This window comes from Myxocyprinus asiaticus, chromosome 23 (assembly GCF_019703515.2).
Source record: "Myxocyprinus asiaticus isolate MX2 ecotype Aquarium Trade chromosome 23, UBuf_Myxa_2, whole genome shotgun sequence".
In the NCBI taxonomy this organism is placed as follows: Eukaryota; Metazoa; Chordata; class Actinopteri; order Cypriniformes; family Catostomidae; genus Myxocyprinus; species Myxocyprinus asiaticus.
In genome coordinates, this window is record NC_059366.1 from 32365881 (window position 1) to 32384119 (window position 18239).

General features: G+C 37.7%; 1 protein-coding gene across 1 annotated transcript in view; it reads left to right on the forward strand.

Annotated features, from left to right (window-relative positions):
* The first annotated feature begins 1033 nt into the window (after nucleotides 1–1033).
* Nucleotides 1034–18239, forward strand: part of LOC127413979 (sine oculis-binding protein homolog A-like) — a 56905-nt gene continuing 39699 nt past the window's right edge. Inside the window, exons 1-4 of the mRNA XM_051651588.1 lie at nucleotides 1034–1134; nucleotides 14029–14100; nucleotides 15923–16058; nucleotides 16624–16821. Of these exons, the coding sequence (XP_051507548.1) occupies nucleotides 1039–1134; nucleotides 14029–14100; nucleotides 15923–16058; nucleotides 16624–16821 (502 nt within the window). The 5' untranslated portion in view covers nucleotides 1034–1038. The remainder of the gene's footprint in view (nucleotides 1135–14028; nucleotides 14101–15922; nucleotides 16059–16623; nucleotides 16822–18239) is intronic.

The following is an 18239-nucleotide window of genomic DNA, read 5'->3' on the forward strand; positions in this document are numbered from 1 at the left end:
GTTGCTTTCACATTCAAGCGAATCGCGCTACAGTTCCATTGCAACCGAACTCAGACCACCTCCAACAGTTAGTCTCGGGTTCGGTACCGCGGTGTGCTCCCCGGTCCGCATGACAGCTTTCACATTACCAATTTTTCATGTGAACCGTGCTCTGTTTCGAACTAAACTGCCAGTGTGAAAGCACCCATAGAGTAAAAAAGAACTTGATCTGTTTCTCACCCACACCTGTCATATAGCTTCAGAAGATATGGATTAAACCACTGGAGTCTTATGGATTACTTTTATGTTTTCTTTGTGATTTTTGGAGCTACAAAGGTCTGATCACCAGTCACTTATATTGTATGGACCTACAGAGCTGAGATATTCTTCTAAAAATCTTCGTTTGTGTTCAGCAGAAGAGGGTGAGTAAATGACTGAATTGTAATTTTTAGGTGAACTATTCCTTTAATTACCTGCAGATTTCGAGCTCATATACAATGACTCCCATTATGAAAATGCAGCCCATACAAAGGTGTTTAATTAATAGGAAAGTGTTCAGACCTTTTCACATTTTTTCCCCCATTAATTGTCTCGTTTAAAAATATTAAGCACCCCTGCGGAGCGCTGATAACGCGCGGGGGGCGAACGATAACACATCAGACAACGGAACCTATTCACTCCTATCGCGCGACAACCTCCGCCACGCGTGGAGTCCTGAGTGAAAACTGATCTGTGGAAAATTGGGGAGGAAATAGCCTTCCTTGGATCAGCATGGCCGTATAGAGTTACGGCGGAGGCCCCTCCCCCTGTCTGGCTCGCTCTTTTTTCTCAACCACTCGGTTGGCTTTCCGAGAGTGCTCGGACCAGCTTACGCTCAGACCGTTGAGAAATAGCAGGCAGAAGATGGCTGACTCGACCGGGCACGACGAGCCCGCAACAGCACCAGCAGCAGCATCAACTTCACCGGGGCTTCTCGCGCGCCTGCCATTCGCTGCCTCTCTGCAACTCTGAAACGGCCCCGCCTCGCTCCGTGCCGCTCCGAGAGATTTTTTAGAAAACATGGCTGAGATGGAGAAAGAAGGGAGACCCCCGGAAAACAAGAGGAGCAGAAAACCAGCTCACCCAGTGAAGAGGGAAATTAATGCGGAGATGAAGGTAGGTTGTGCGCTCGCTCTCTTTGGCGCGCGACTCAGGCGCCCATAAAGGCTTGTCATTTGCGTGCGTTTAGCTCACCGCCGCTCCGCCCTCGGACTGGATATAGAGAACCGATTCATTCAGGCGCTGTGTTTGGGGTTAATCAGCTAACTTTGATTTTTGAGGGGGTTGCAGAACAGGTCGGCATTATTTTTTCTCTCGTTTTCTTTTTAAGGTTAATTCACAGACCTTCAGTCTCCATCTCCAGTGCTTTAGGTTCTCTAGTGCACATTGCATTATGAATATATACTTTATTTGAACATATTTATTTATGCTTTTTCAGTCATGTGCATGTAAAATATGCTTTATAATAACCCAAATCTGATACAGTCATAACTTATATTTGGAAGATGGTTTAGAGAGAATTTCTCTCCTTTCACAGCTCCACTGTAGTTGATGGAAAATCCAGTGCGTCAGTCTCCGCGTCAGACTGCTGCCTGTTACAACTACTACGAATACTACCGCCTTCATCACACTGCATACAACGGGGCCTCGCGGCATATAATCATCAGAATACAGAAAAAAACTTATACAAATGAAATGGAAAGCAGGTTAGATGGGTGCATCTCTCCAGCTGTTGTGATGGGAAGCGCTGGGGTCACTCCAGATGTGCGTCTGACTGAGCGCCTTCTCATCACAAATGCACATTTTAAAAGCCCATTTGGGGTTGTTTGGTACATGTAATCATAAATCCGTATATTTAAGCGCTCTGAGATTTTTCACTTTTATTGTACTGTTTGAGGAGAGCTGTATATTTGGAGGACGCACACAGGCGCTTTGTCTCCTGCTCCTCTGATGATCATTGTCTGAAGCGTTTGCATCAGCTGCCTAGCCATGCAGCCTAATGTTTTGGAAACGCCTCTGTGCACTTTATCAGATAAAACTAAATTCATTCTTATTGTACCGTAATAGTATACGGGATGCATTTTATTATTATTAATTTGATAATGTCTTTTGGTCTATGAGGATGTGTTAGGGGCTTTGGTGAATTGCTTTGAGACCTGTGCGCTTTCTTTCTTGTCAGACTGATGATTTGACGGGACCTGCGCGAGGAGCTCCGGTCCACCGGGGCTCTAAATTTGACAGATATTGATCGACAGAGCGGAGATACACGCGTGCGTCTCCCCGATCTCCTTAAACGCCGCCGATGTTTTAGTTTGACACACACACGCGCGCGCACGATGTAGCGCATGCCTTTGCAGAAATGGGCTTATTTTGGAGTCGAAAATTATTTATGTAATAGATTTATTTTTTTTTACTTTGTGAGTGCTAAGTTTAAGTACTTTGCTTTGATTATTGTCTAAAGATTTTTTTTCGGCCCCCCTGCTTGTATTATCAATGAATTTTGGTGTAGGCCTACATACCTTGCTGTCTGGTAACAAGCATGCATTGGAACAAATACGATCAGTTCAGTTCAGTAACTTATTTAATCAGGAATAAAAACTCATTCAGATCAAATCTCTTTTGCAAGAGTGACCTGGCCAAGAAGGCAGCAAAGACACAATGATAAATAACAAAACAAAAAAAAAAAAACAAAAAAAAAAGGAAATGATAAAATAAATCATGTAGATGATAAAACAAAATACATAGTAGCCAAATATCCAGTCAAATATTCAAAAAAGATAATTTCCAACATGACATGATCGTATGATGTCCAGAACAAATGGTGAGAATGTTCCATTTATTTAATGTGCATTCGTACTAAAGCAGTGAAAAACAATTGTGTGCCCACCACAGAAAGCATTGTTATATATTTACTCTGGTTTAAAGACTGTGGTGTGCACATTACGAATCCTGGTGACCTTGTGCACTGGTCTGTAATCTATAGTGCAAAACTGGGTTCATTGATTTCTTCTGATCCTGAAAAAGTATCAGGAAATGATCGTGTATGTGTCCACCTTTATTTTTTATTTTATTTTCAAATCATTAAATGCATCTCCAAAGCTCTGTGGTAAATTTTGGCCTTGTCAGGGGTGTTTGGGTGTAAGAGTCAGGCACATGTCTGTCATTTCATCCATATATTTGTCATTTTACCACCGAGCTGTGGATGAAGCTCTCTGTCTCAATTCTGACATAGAGAGGAACATTAGACCACATTTCATCCCACCAAACTATTTTAGGTCAAATTCTTTGTAGAGAGTCTGAAGCAGTGGTGGAAAGAGTACTGATTTTTTATTTTTTTTTTACTTAAAAGTACTGCTACTGAAGAAATAATTTATTTGAGTACAAGTAGAAGTACTGAGAAATATTATGACTCAAGTAAGAGTAAATAAGTAGTTTGCCGAAAAACTACTCAAGTAATTACGTTACAAGTTACTTTAGAAAAAATATATTACATATGGTATATACGCTTCCATTTTTAGAACACAAAGACATTTTTGTTCTTGAAAGAAATTGATGCTTCATTTCACCAAGGATGCATTAAATTGATCAAAAATACTGTCAAAATTATTAATTGCAAATTATTATTACAGTTTGAAATAATTGTTTTAAGTGGTATTTATTCCATTTTTTCTTTACCCATGATGGCAAACATATACTGTGTCACCTATTCCTTACAAAAGCATTCTAAAGTGCTAATTTGGTACTCAAGAAAATGTTCTTATTATTCTTATTAATATTCTTATTATTAAAATGTTCTTATTATTAGAACAACTGAAAATGGTTGCGCTACCATGCGGAAATCACAATACAGTGTTTTTTTCCCCATTTACTGAGGTATTGAGTTCTTACAAATTATTTTACACTTGCAAGTCAAATTTTGGTTTTAAAAATAGGCAAAAAGAAACACATTTCTCCTGAAATTCTATTTTCTCCTAAAGTCTGTTGTTTTAGAGAGATGAAGTCTGTTCCATGCATTACTGTTTTGAAAAAATAATCTCTAACCAGGATAGAGAGGGAAGTGGATGGCCAGATGCACAACAAAAATACAAGTAAATCAAAGTCTCTAGTTTGAGAAACAGACTCCTCACAGGTCCTAAACTAGCAGCTTCTAAATGCCAAAGACCTGCATTGCTGCAAGAGGATTCTTGGACAAACAGAACATTTTAAGAATACAACATTTATTTAAGTAGAAATAGCCATTTGTAACATTCTTAATGTCTCTAAATCATCTCTAAACTACATAATGTGCATTGTGACTGAAACACATTCCTATTTAGGTTTATTCTTATTCATGTATATCCAAGTATTTTGGCTATTAAGTTAACATACTGTACAAAACTAATAAAATGCAATATCGTAGCGGAGGAAATTTATCCTCTATGATACTGCAGCAATTATCCAGATATGGAATGAGATTATTAAGCAAACTCCTGCATGCCAACTGAATAAAATAATGCAAAAATAAACATTTCACACAGTGTTTAGTGAGAGATATGATTGATTCAAACACTAAAAGTGTCTGTTCTGTTTATGTATTATTGTATTACAGTTTTAATAATAAAGTCTTAATTAACATTATGGTTATTTAACATATTAAGATATTATTATTAAGTAAATTGTAGCATTTGGTTTCATTATGTGTTGTGATTTCTCATATCTTCTTTATATATCATCTCATACCTTCTTTATATATCATCCATCCCTTGCGCACTTGTGGCCTCTAGCGGATGAGGCTTTTCAGACAGATAAACAGCAGCACAGGGCAGGGAAGTACAGTACAGCACCGTGAGCGAGAGTGTTACCCGCTAGGACAGTTTATTTTGAACAAGAGGGGCGAACGGTTACAGCATTTAATGCGGGAGTACAATACCGAACTGATGCGGATTGATAGAAGCGGAGAGCCCATCTGTGCGTGTGATGGTGCGAGGAACCGGATGGCGGGAAAAAAAAATAATGTTCAGTGAAAAGTATTAGGCAGGTGGTTTTAATGTTATGGCTGATCGGTGTATATTTTAAACGATTATGGGCTGAATTTTTAATTTTGATTTAAACACTTTTAAGGCAACATTCAGCATGATCACACGGGAGGTCAGCATGTTATTTCTGATACTTCCTGTACCCTAGGATCGGCCACATTATGCCGACTCACTGACAAGTGGCATCATATCACACATTTTTGTATTGGCTCCAGAATGTTTACCTTCTCCTGTGGCGCAAGCAGAAGAGCATTGTGTCAGACCTGGTTTCGGATACTGTGTTGAAACCAGGAAGTAATCAAATTCGCATTATCAGTGACAAGTGCGATTCGGAGTTTAAATGTTTCCTATTAACATAACATTTTTACTCCACTTATGGTTGGGTTTAGGTTTGGGATATGGGTTGGGAGGTACAGTTTAAAAAAACATGCATTTCTCTTCACTGTATTACTGCATGTCTAGCTGAAAACAACTCGCGTCACAGCTTGTTTTTTGGCACCCCTCCATGGACATTACACCGGGAAAATGGAGCTCACGTGCCCATACACCTAACAACACTTACCGCTTTGGAAACTGGGGGCAGTGTTTTGAATTTCGGTAAACACAGACTGATTTTTTGGGATCCTATTGAGCAGACACACAAATATTCTTTAATAAATCAGAAGGATTTGAAATTACATTTCAGTTTATATATGGAGAACATGAGAGGATTTTAACGTGACTAGAAGTGAAGACTGATTCACAAGACAAACTCACTTTGCCCTTAAAAATAAAGTCTCCTCATCATTGGCATGGCCCAAGGGATTGGGAAAAGTTTACTCACAATTATTTCACTCAATCTGAAACACTGTTTTCTGTGACGCCTATCCTGATATGATGAGTTTTCACCCTGTGGTCTCTGTAATAGGTTGCAGCATGCCTCTCTGCCAAAAGAAAAGGGTAATGAAGAGCAATTTTTTAAAGCAGTTATAAGACTGATGAAGTTTGATATTGCATCTGATCTTAGAGAGCATTTCAAGAACTCTTTGTCGTTTAAGGAAGTGATGTCTTCATTCCTTGAACATTTCCTGCTAGTTGTCAAACTCATTCAAAAATTTTTTTTTCATTTAATAACGTAAATACATAAAAGAATATCATTATTAAAATGTGGACCATTTTGTTCGGTGGCTGGATGCCTGGAACTAACGGAAATTAAAGTGTATAGATTAACGAAAAACAACCACAAATGGACTCATGAACCGCTGCAATGAAGAAAGACAGCTGGATAGGTTTAGTAACAACTGTAGCACACATCTCCGGTAGGCGAAATAATTTTTTTCCAACTAATAGTAAGTTTGATACGTAGAGTTTAGCTGGCTAGTTAAGTTAGAGTATTTCTTTATGGGCTCTAAAGTGACTATAGACAAAGTTTTTTAGTAAGTCAGGTCACAGGCAGCTATTTTCTATGTAAACAAGCGCATTGCAGTGCAGCCCCTATCTAATTGAATGGGGCAAGACCGAAATCTCCAAAACGGTTGGTCAAGTTTACGATCAAAGAACATTTTTCACATCCACAGTAAAATCTGACAACACTGGTATCATAAATTGTGCTGCTTTACCTCAGATCACGCTAAAAAAAATTTTTTCCCCAGCTTGTATAGCTAATGTGCATGCGAGTTGATTGACATGCAATGTCTGTATCTAAAAGGTGATTGGCTCTTTTACCTTTAGGGTGGGAATTCCTTTCCACAAGATCCGTTGACCGTTGGGCATACCAATTCCTCCCATTAATTTTAATAGAAGTTACCCATCTCTGCTAAACAGTCTGTGCTATAGATCGCTCCCATAATGTATGAAGCAGTGCAAGTCATTTAAATTTAGTCATTTAGCATATGCTTTTATCAAAAACGACTTAAAAATGAGGAACATAAGTAATTTGTTACTCAAAAGAAAACAATATTTGCAGTATTGCACTGTCAAGATCTCAGAGTAGCTGGAGTAGTATAAAAGCTAGCGCAGAAGAAAGAGACACACAAAGGAAGTTTTTTTTATAATTTTATAATTTTTATCTTGTCTGCAAGTCACACGCTTACAGTGTTAACGGTTTTGCTGATTATAATAGGTTCGATCCAATGTCCCCGACCTTGCATCTGAGGTAATAATTGTGAGCATCTAAACTATGATACACTTTCGTCTCCTCTCTCGCATAGATGCACTCAGTATAAACAACACATGGATACGTCACTTGAGGTAAACGTTTGATGTTCTTTGAGAAAATTGGTTTCTTATAGTCTTATTTTAAAGAATCCAGTAATGACACCTCATTGTTTATTTCGGTGTTTGCACATATCTCGTTTGTTCTGTTTTAGCTAGACTCTAAAAGTACGCCAATCCACTGTCGGCCATCTTTGGAATGCTCCTGGGAGACTATTTCCAGTCATGCCAGTACAGATCCTATCTACTTGAATGGGGGAACACAGAATTCTCAAAAAGGGTTGGTCAGGATTACGATCAAAGAACATATTTCAAATCAGCAGTAGAATCTGACAACGGCGGTATCATAAATTGTGCTTTTTTTTTTTTTTTTTACTTCAGATTACACTAAAAAACAACATTTTCCTGGCTTGTTTAGCTAATGTACATGCGCGTTCTCACGATGATTGACAGGCAATGTCTGTATCTAAAAGGTGATTGGCTCTTTTACCTGTAAGGCAGGACTTCCTTTCCATATTCGTTGACCATTGGGCACTAGAGCCTCTTGGTTGGGTGTTCCGTATTTCTCCCATCCATTTTAATAGAAGTGGTCTGTCTCTGCTAAATTGTCTCTGGCCCAAGTCATTTGTTTTTATAGTTCTGGGTTATAGATAGTTCCCCTTATACTGTAGGTGCCCCAGATATACCACAAAGACCCTTCAGCTGTGGGCAGTGATCCCACACATATTTACATCCCACACAAGGCTGACAATGTATGTTCTTCACAGACATTTAACAATGAAAAGAGGAAACGGCAAAGCCATGGAGACGAAACAAAACTTTTCCCCAAACATTTGCATCAGTAGACGCAGATCAGGTTCTGTGGAATCAAAGCTAAATTTTATATGCAGTGTAGAGTAACCAGAGGAGGGTTTAGAGCTAGGGTCTGTTTGAGGGGTCTGAGATACATGCATCAACAGGTGTCGGTAACGGGGAAAATCACAGCAAGGCTGAATACTTCCATCCCGACTGTTATTACTGAAATGTGTCTCCTGGGCTTTTGATTTACTCACAGGAAACTTTCTCTTTATCCTTTCTCTCTCTCTTTCTTTCACTCTCTCTCTCTCTCACTCTCTCTCTCTCTCTCTCTCTCTCTCTCTCTCTCTCTCTCTCTCTCTCTCTGCTCTTTATCGAATTCAAGTTTTCCACTGTGGGCTATACTTGTTAACAACACCAAGTCCAGCTTTTGAGTTGGATATTATTTATAAATGAAGGAAAAGAGTTCAGCTCTAATTCAGATGCAAAGGATCTGTTTTCTCGCTGTTTTTGCCTGTCTGATTCCCAGTACCTATGTAAATAACCCCCAACACAAACGTTGCATGTATCGGTGTAACCCGTAAACATACTATAACTCATAAAGTGTATGTACAAAAACAATATGTGTTCTGTGTTTTGCTGTGCAGTTCTCTCTTATTGCCTCAGTGAGAACTTGAGACCTGAGCATTATGAATTTCTCCCTCTCAGGTATCAGATTTCCTCCAACACACATACACACACCCTGCCTATGAGGATTACCTCGCTTTGGTGCTGTTTAAAACAATTCTTTGTTTAATTTTTCTCTTACATTTAAGAAATGAGACAAAAGAAAAAGTAGAAGAAAACACAAGATAGACTGTACACAATGTGGCCTTGTAAAGGATTATACCTCAGAGAGAGAGAGAAGAAGAAGGAGGGAGAGCGAGATAGAGAGACGTCTGACCAGTGGCGTGCACAGACCTCAGCAGGGACAGGGGCGAAAGGATAAAAAATGGCACTGTTTGTTTTTTGTTTTTCTAAGAGTAGCACTTACCTAACTAAACCTTTGCTTTTTGAGTATTAAAGCATTTTTCTTGTATTATAAACACTTTTTTTTTTTTTTCTGACATGGTCTTTGATAATCCAATGATTTTGACATCTGTCATAGTAAAACCATGGTATTTTTTTCAAGTATCTTTGAGTACTATGACAGTATCATAAAATATGAATATAATAATAATACCATGGAATTTTTCTGAAAGTGATTAGTCTACTAGTTTAAACAAAAACCAAACTGGGTTTGCCTGAATCAGAACGCTCCTTAAGTTAATGGCAGTATTCTATAAAAGACGTATTACATTTCAATCACTGAAAATGACACTACCACTCCCATTATAATTAATAAAGCTGTCTACACTGCAGGTGTGCCATGTGATGTCGGAAATGCGGTAGCAATAGAGTATTAATCTGTTGAGGAACTTACAACGTAATACATAGAGTGGACACCTGTGTTGGTTTGCATTTATAATTCTGCTGTGGTGTGTCAGCATCGTTCTGTGAGTACACTGCCAAAATGCTAACTATATGTTTCATAAATAAGCAAAAGCAATGCAAGCAATGTAATATCTGGATTCTTTTTTTCTTCTTTTTTCAACCCTTTTCTCCCCTAATTTGGAATGCCCAATTCCCAATGCACTCTTAAGTCCTTGTGGTGGCGTAGTAACCCGCCTCAATCTGGGTGGCGGAGGACGAATCTCAGTTGCCTCCGCCTCTGAGACCGTCAACCCGTGCATCTTATCATGTGGCTTGTTGAGTGCATTACCGCAGAGACATAGCGCATGTGGAGGCTTCACGCCATCCTCCAAGAGCGAACCACATTATAGCGACCACGAGGAGGTTACCCCATGTGACTCTACCCTCCCTAGCAACCAGGCCAATTTGGTTGCTTAGAAGACCTGGCTGGAGTCACTCAGCACGCCCTGGGATTCTACCTCGCGAACTCCAGGGGTGTCAGTCAGCGTCTTTACTCGCTGAGCTACCCAGGCCCCCTTGCCAGGTCCTTTTTAATTTGCTGACAAATTAGAAGTGTTCCGTTTCCATAACTTATGAAATATGATTATTTACTCTACACAAATTGTCAAACATACCATCAAATCTTCGTGCCGATTGGAAAGTTCACAAATAGAAAACAACACATTATTTCACTCACATATCAAATTAATTTTAAAAAAAGCTTTTAGAGTGTATACAGTATGCTGCAAACAGATATCTTCTGTCGTGTTTCGCTTGTAACTTCGTGAAACACAAACAGAATAAAAAACAGCTGTTCCCTTCAGAGTACCCACTTCAAGGGCTCTGCACTTTGGAGTGAGTAGGGCATAGGAGGAACACTTGCGATTGGAATCTGCCCCCGATCTGCTGTAGCGTGCACTATTAATGACACTTCCTCTTAATTTCTTTAATACGCCCGCTATTTACAAAGAAACCTCATAATAACACATTACTGTTATTGTGAGACTATTACAAGATTTTAATTTTGTTTTATTTAACCATTTTAATTTAATTATTAAAATTTCTACTTTTTTTCTAGACCACCAGAAGGGCACCTTTAAATTTGTGAATGCTTGCGCCCCTGCTGCCCCCATTCTGTGCACGTCACAGCATCTGAGAGTATTGCCTTCATCTCTGTCTGCTTTCATGTGCAGCATGGTAAAATAAGCCCATGCTGGTGATTGCCCCAACCGAGAGGGGGATGAGAGAGAGGGAGAGAAGGAGAAAGGAATGTATACAGCAATAGGAAGCCTAAGCTGTAAAAACTGAAAGCTGAGAATACAGGCAGGATCGGATATCAAGGAAAGTAGATGGAAATGAAAGCAGAGCATAGCAGTTGGGGGGGGGGGGATTTAGAGTATGGAAGAGAAAAAGAAAGTGATATTATTCAGTATGAGAGAGGGACAAGAGAAAAAAGCAAGAAGAAAATGGAAAAGTGTGGGCTGGGAGGAGAGTGAGAGCTGGGGAAAGAGAGGTTGGTCAGAAGGAAAGTTGGCAAAGGGAGGAGGGAATTTTATAATGGTGTACAGTGACCTACTCGTGTTACTGCATGCAGGGTGTCCGATTCCCCCCACCGTCACAATCACAGCAAACAGAGAGTAGGAGGCAGAGAGGGAATGAGATTTGTTGCTTCGTATCTTGTAACTTTTCTTGCCTATATTTCATTCTGCATTGTAAAATCATTCTTTTAGAACATTTCCTATTTGATTTTGTCTCTATAAGGACAGAAATATTTCATAGTGATTCTTTTGGTTTATCAGAGCTTGTGTAATTATTGGGCGGCCTTCAAATGAGAGAAGTGTGGAAAATTTCAGATTGCAGTTATTTATTTGGAGTAATATTTAATGCACACCATTGTGCAAAATCCATGTAATATGTTCAGATCTGTATCTGATTCACAAAACATGTTGGAATCCAGCACACAGGAATATGATAGACAGACAGACAGACAGACAGATAGTTAGATAGATAGATAGATAGATAGATAGATAGATAGATAGATAGATAGATAGATAGATCTAGTAAATACCATATTACTGTAGGAACACCATGGTCAATTGCATTAAATCTATGGCTTCCACCAAAAAACATGGTTATTACAAGAATATTACCAGTGCTGGGTAGAAATGAATAACATGTAATATGGATTACGTAATCAGATTTAAAATACTCATAATTGGACTACAGTTACTTTTTTATGGATTACATGATTACATATTAACAAGGCAATGGCAGTAAATTGTAAATAATTTATTAATCACCCTAACAACACTCTTTTTTCAATCTTTTACATTTAACCACTCGATCTATAGAGATCATTTAATTTTTAAGGAGACACAGGCAAAAACATCACTGTGCTTCTGAAAGTTAATATCAGCTGCCAACTGCGAAGGATTCTACGTCAAATCTAAAGAAGCATTTGGAGGTGTGTTTGCATGTTTTTTAACTTTACATGGCAAATCTAACCAACTCAAACACATTTTGTTCAATTATTAATTTAATTATCACTCTGTGTGTAATATAACCATGTGTCGCAATGTCTTTCGAAGGGTTTTGTCCATCAAAGCATCAAAATGCACAAATACACGTAATTTCATATTCAACTGGATTAGCGCCATAAAGTTACTTTTAGTTTCTTAAATTGCTTTTGTAGTCAGCTTCAAAAATGTATATGAATGCACTTTTGGTGTAGCAATAACTTTGAGATGTTTGTGTGACACTGATTCACAAATATAACTGGTCTGATCTCTGACAACATTTGTGTTAACGTACACCGAGAACCTGTCCATAATTTTAGAAACTCCAATATGAAATGCCTGTTAAACTCAAACATATTTGATTCTGTCATTGATGGAGGGCCTATCTCTATCAGCATCACAGTTGAAAACATGAAAATATGAAAACTTCCTTCATATTTGCGCTAATCTTTTTGAATTTGTGGACATAAGCACCACTCAAATGATTAAGAAGTAATCCAATAGTAATCATATTAGATTACCCCAAAAAATGTAATCTACGAGATTACATTACTGATTGCATTTTTTGTCATTTAATTTGTAATAAGTACCTGATTACAATTCACAAGTAATCTGCCCAGCACTTAATATTACTATAGTAAAACCATGGTTAATTTTACCCAGATCAAACCTTTCTCTCAACTCCCCGGCCTTCACCATGACCAAATCACTGCGAGGAAATCGACCTTTATATTTATTATTATAAGTAGTATTAAAGGAATATTAAGAGTCAAGAAATATGATAGGGAAAAGTGGGACAAAAGGGGGAATCAGATTGTTACAATATATAGACAAAATTATAAGAATGACACCTGACACATAAAATTTTACAGGTTTTACACATTGTGCACAAAAAACACCTATTGTACATGTTTTATATTGCACACGTGTATTGCATTGTATTTGCAATTAAGGAAGATGTCCTGGTCCACCAAAAGTCATTGGCACCTATGCACATGCTGGATGCATTGTTAAGTCTTATGGCAGTAGGTAAGAAGGACCTTCTGTAGCACTCCGTCCCTGTTGCACCAAGACTGGATCAGCCTACTGCTTAGCGTGCTCAAGGGGACTTTAACAGTTTTGTAATCAGTTGTTTGAACAGTTTAAACTCCTTTCGAAACATACACATTTTTTGTAAAGTGCATGTACACTTAAGCTAGACAAACATAATTTCCCTAGTGTTTCATGTCTATTGGTATGAAATCAACTCAAACCTAATGTGACCTCACCTTTGACCCTGTGATGAGTATTTATGACTCGTTGTTATCAGTGTAAGTTAAGTCAGAACACCAGGGAAATGCTGGTCTGCTGCTGTTCTTGAATTCCTTGACAAGCAGACCTCTAAAATTCCCCCCAAAACCACTTTAGAACAGAGCTCAGGTGATTTAGATTGATCCGGGCTGCGCTGATAAGGTCCAGTAAGGTTTCCTGTGGACAGGGTGTGATTACTGCATTTTGACTGACCTTGTGAACTTGATCCTAAAACAGACGCTTCACCTTACAGACCAGAGGGAGGACAGACACCTGGTGGACATGCAGGGAAAGTGCAGAGAAGCAGGCTGAGTGGAGAAGGGGAATGGGCTGTACATGTGCTTTTAAAATACATTGTACAACATTCCAAGTATAATTAACGATTTCTTTTTATTTATTTATTTATTTATTTGTTATGTCTTAATAACAATGGAAGGCCTTTTTAGCCTGTTTTTAAAATTACAGCCCTATGCATATTTAATAATTTAGAACTATAGTAGATTTAATGCTGGAGAAAAGACTTGTTATTGGATGTTCTATGTTATTTACTGTAGTAAATGTAATAAATAGCTACACCTTGACATTAACTATTGAACTTGTTTTGTATCTGTCTCACACTACACAGAACAATACCTTGCTGCTTGACAGTTAATGCGATTGACTGACAATTTCTATGTTTGATTGACAGTTGTTGACTCATGTCTCATCAGGTCCCGGCCAATCGGCCCCTCCCAGAGGCGGGGCAGGCAGGCAATCTCCATGGCAACTCGCCCTACTTGATGGTGAGAGCCTCCTCAGATTGACTGAAATAAAGAGAAAAAGTGACAGTAATAAACAATACTTAAATAGAAGCAAAGGGGGAAAAATTCACATGAAAACACATTTTAGATGCTCTTTATTTTACAATGAAAGCACAATAAAATAAATCAGAGTCATGACAAACCTACAGCCATGTCAGATATACTCATAAACTATACAGTAAACTAAATTGGATTTTAAAACATGGGAAACGTAATAAATAAATAAATAATATTTATAAACAAAATTTAAATAAATAAAATTAATCAGAATTTAACATGGCTACACCCAAAATATTATTTTAAGATGTACATATTTCAATTTAATAAGTAATATTTGAGTAAAAAATGAGTAATCTTTAAAAATAAATAAATAAACAAATAAATAAAAAGTTTTTGTTAATTTAATTTAGTTGAATTGTTTTTATTTTTTGTTAATAATTTTGTTATGAAATGAAAATATGTAAATCCTAAAAATAAGCTAAAATATTTTTGAGTGCTGGTAAATTAATAAATAATAATTTATTTATTTACATTAATTACATTTTAATTTATAATTATAGATAATTATAGTTATAACAGAGAACAAGAGAAATACAGAGAGTATGTTTAAATAAAATAAATTATCAAATGTATTAAAATGATAAGATAAAGGTGTATTTTAGGTAGTACGGGGCAGCAGGTGTAATTTTTGTGGTACTGTGATCTATACTTTCTCTAAAAAAAATTAAAAGAAAGTAAACAATAAAAGCATTTTGATTCTTGCATTGTGAGCATAAGACTTTACATATTCAGAAGAAACTGTACAGAGAATTAACTGGCAGACCATGATAAATTTATGAAGGTGGAGGTTAAGGATTACTGGGAATGATCAAACATATTTAAAAGGCATTTTGTTGTAGTGTAGATATGACAATCACAAACAAATATAGACAGTTGTCTATTTTTTACAGTGGTTTTTCTTTGCAGTTTTATCATTCAAAAGTGTGCTGTCATTACAGAATATGAGCAGGTTTTTATTTATTAAGTAAGCATTGACAAAGAATGCATAACTGCTTTCTGTCTTAAATAAAAAGGTTTTAAAGTGATGCTTTAAATTTGATCAGCTCAATTTGGTTGCTGGTTGCATGGTTGTTGGGACTGTATGGATATCAAAACTCTAGGATGGCCCATGTTTCTTTTAGTAGGTTAGAGATGCATGGATTGCTCTCGTCTCAGGTCATCACTGATTTTCTCTGAGAAGTCTTCTTCCTCTTCTGCTCTCTGGCAGGGACGTGTTCAAGATACTTGTTTGATGTCTTTTTTCAATCTATAGCATGTCTAGAACGCATTCTTAAAGGGATATAGGGCTGAAACGTTTGCCGCTATTTTCAGAGTTTGTCTATCAATGAGCTAGTGGATTTCTTAGACTAAATTGCCTTTGGACTTGGTTCTCAATAGTGATGCAAACATAAGATTTCCTGTGGACAGTTTTGTATATCCACATTGCAAAATGTGCCACTCAAAAGGTTTTTATATTGACTGTCTCAGTTCAGTACACCTCTAAAGCAGATATTTCTCTCTCTCTCTCTCTCTCTCTCTCTCTCTCTCTCTATCTATCTCTCTCTCTCTCTCTGTATGTGTGTGTGTAGGCATAAGAATGCATTATGAAATCAGATCTTTAGTATACCAAAATATGTTTAAGTAAAGATTTGGCCTGTGGTACAAAAAGCACACTCTGAAATGTTACAAGTCAACAATTGCTTTAAGATACAAACAAAATAAAAAATTATTTTACATTTTAAATGGTTCTCTCTATCTTTTGTAGAGTTTTGCCGAAAACACAATGAATGAGTTACTTGGCTGGTATGGATATGACAAAGTGGAGTTACGAGATTCAGACGACATTGACATCCGTAACTACCCTGATGGAGAAATGCGGCAACACATCTCTGTCCTGAAAGGTGAGATCTGACACAGATACAGAACTTTACTCCTGCCAGACAGAACATAAATAACATTTACGCATAATTGTAGTTCTCAGTTTAATCTGTCTCAAAGAGATTCAAAGACATTAAAGGAATGTTTCGGATTCAATACAAATTAAGCTCAATCGACAGCATTTGTGGCATAATATTGATTACCACAAAAATGAATTTCGACACGTTTCTCCTTGTCTTTAAAAATTCTTCCTGCAGAGCATGTTCCCATACCCCCCCAAACACACACACACACACACACACACACACACACAATAAAGGTACACTTTTTCACTTGATGGAAACTTTTGTTTTTTTCATGCTTGTATTTGTCGGTGATTAACAGTAATAATTAATTTTAAAAAATGTACTAATTTTGAGTGATCATTTAAATTAGTTAACTGTCAAAAATGCAGATGACATTTTTCAACTTTTTTAAATATAGATCCTGTTAACCTCTTGGATTTCACACTGTAACTGGTGTGCGAGACATTAGAAATCTTTGATTATGTTTCAGAATGACTCGTCCCTGTCCCTCTGTCCTATCTAGAGAACTCTTCGCTAAAAGCATCTACATTGGAGAACAGCACTGGTTCTCCTCCGCATGCCAACAGCTCTGGTTCTACTCCCACATCATGGAATGGAGTGACAGCTGAGGTGTCTGCAAACCCCTCCTCCTCTAAGGAGCATGGAGGCCTGCCAATCATAGTGCCCTTAATCCCGCCCCCTCTGATCAAAGCACCGTCAGGTAAGAGACATGAGCGGCACATACATTATCTGAGACTCACAACCCACACACTTACACACACACACACACACACACACACACACACACACACACACACATACAATTGTACATGCATTGCATTTATTCCTGATAGCATATGTATGATGTGATGGCTTACACTATATGTTTGCATACAAAACTCTTATTGTCCTTTATGTGCCTATTTGTGCAAGACTTTATCATAGCCGATGGGATGCATTCACTAAACAGTTGTGCCACTTTTGCACACTGTATCTTTTTTGCATCTTTTTTCCATACAAAGAAAGTTAGTAAATAGTAAAGAACAGCATAATTTATAATTTTTTAGTTTTGCTGATGTTTTGAGAGTCCGCTCTCATCGCAGGGTATAGACCTGTCCTAGCAGCCCAGAGTGTAATGTTTAGGGCAGCTGGCCAAACTCATGGTGTCCAAAGGGATGGCACCATGGTGAGGTGCATCCTCAAATTAGTGGGCACTGCTGCATTGGTGTGTATGTGTGCATGTATTTGTGTGTGAATGTGTAATGTGAGTGATGTGGTGAGAAACAGATGGTGTAGACTCACTAATTACCACAGCAACAGAAGCCAAGTTCCCCCCTTCCCCATCCCCGCCCTTTGCCTGTGGCCCTGTTGAATAATTCATGAGCATGCGCATAGTGACAGAGGGCTTTTGAAGTACAGGTATGTGCTACTCCACCACCGGATGTTCCCCAAACACACACATACACACTCCTGCTAGATCTTTTTCTTAAAGATGGGACTCGGATGGAGCAGTGAGGCTTAGAGAGGCTGTACTCCGGGAAAACAAACATTATTGCCATGCTAACCATTTTTAATATTAGAATGATTGTATTTTAATGGCTGTATTGAGTGTTCTTTGAGTGTTCTGAAGGCCTGAGAACAAAAATGTAGTTGTTTGAATCTGTTTTCACAATACCACATATCAATACATTGCACATTTACTATAAGTTCTTTCACCCTTACGTTGTTCCAAGCCCTTATGACTTTCTTTCTTTGTGGAACAGAAAAAAGTTATTTTGCTGTCAAGCTACAAAAATGCACCATAAAAGTAGGGTGAATTAAGATAAGGTTCAAGTTATGCAAAATAACTAATTTTGTGTTCCACAGAAAAAAAGAAAATCATATGTGTTTGAAATTATGTCATTTTCATTTCATAATAATAATTATGGAATAGTTCACCCAAAACTGAAAATTCTCTTATCATTTACTCACTGTCATGCCATCCTAGATGTGTATAACTCTCTGCTGAACACAAACAAAGATTTTTAAAAGAATATATCAGCTCTGTAGGTTATTTCAGTGCAAGTGAATGGTGGCCAGACATTTAAAGCTCCAGTAATCAGATAAAGGCAACATTAAAGTAATCCATTCTACTTCAGT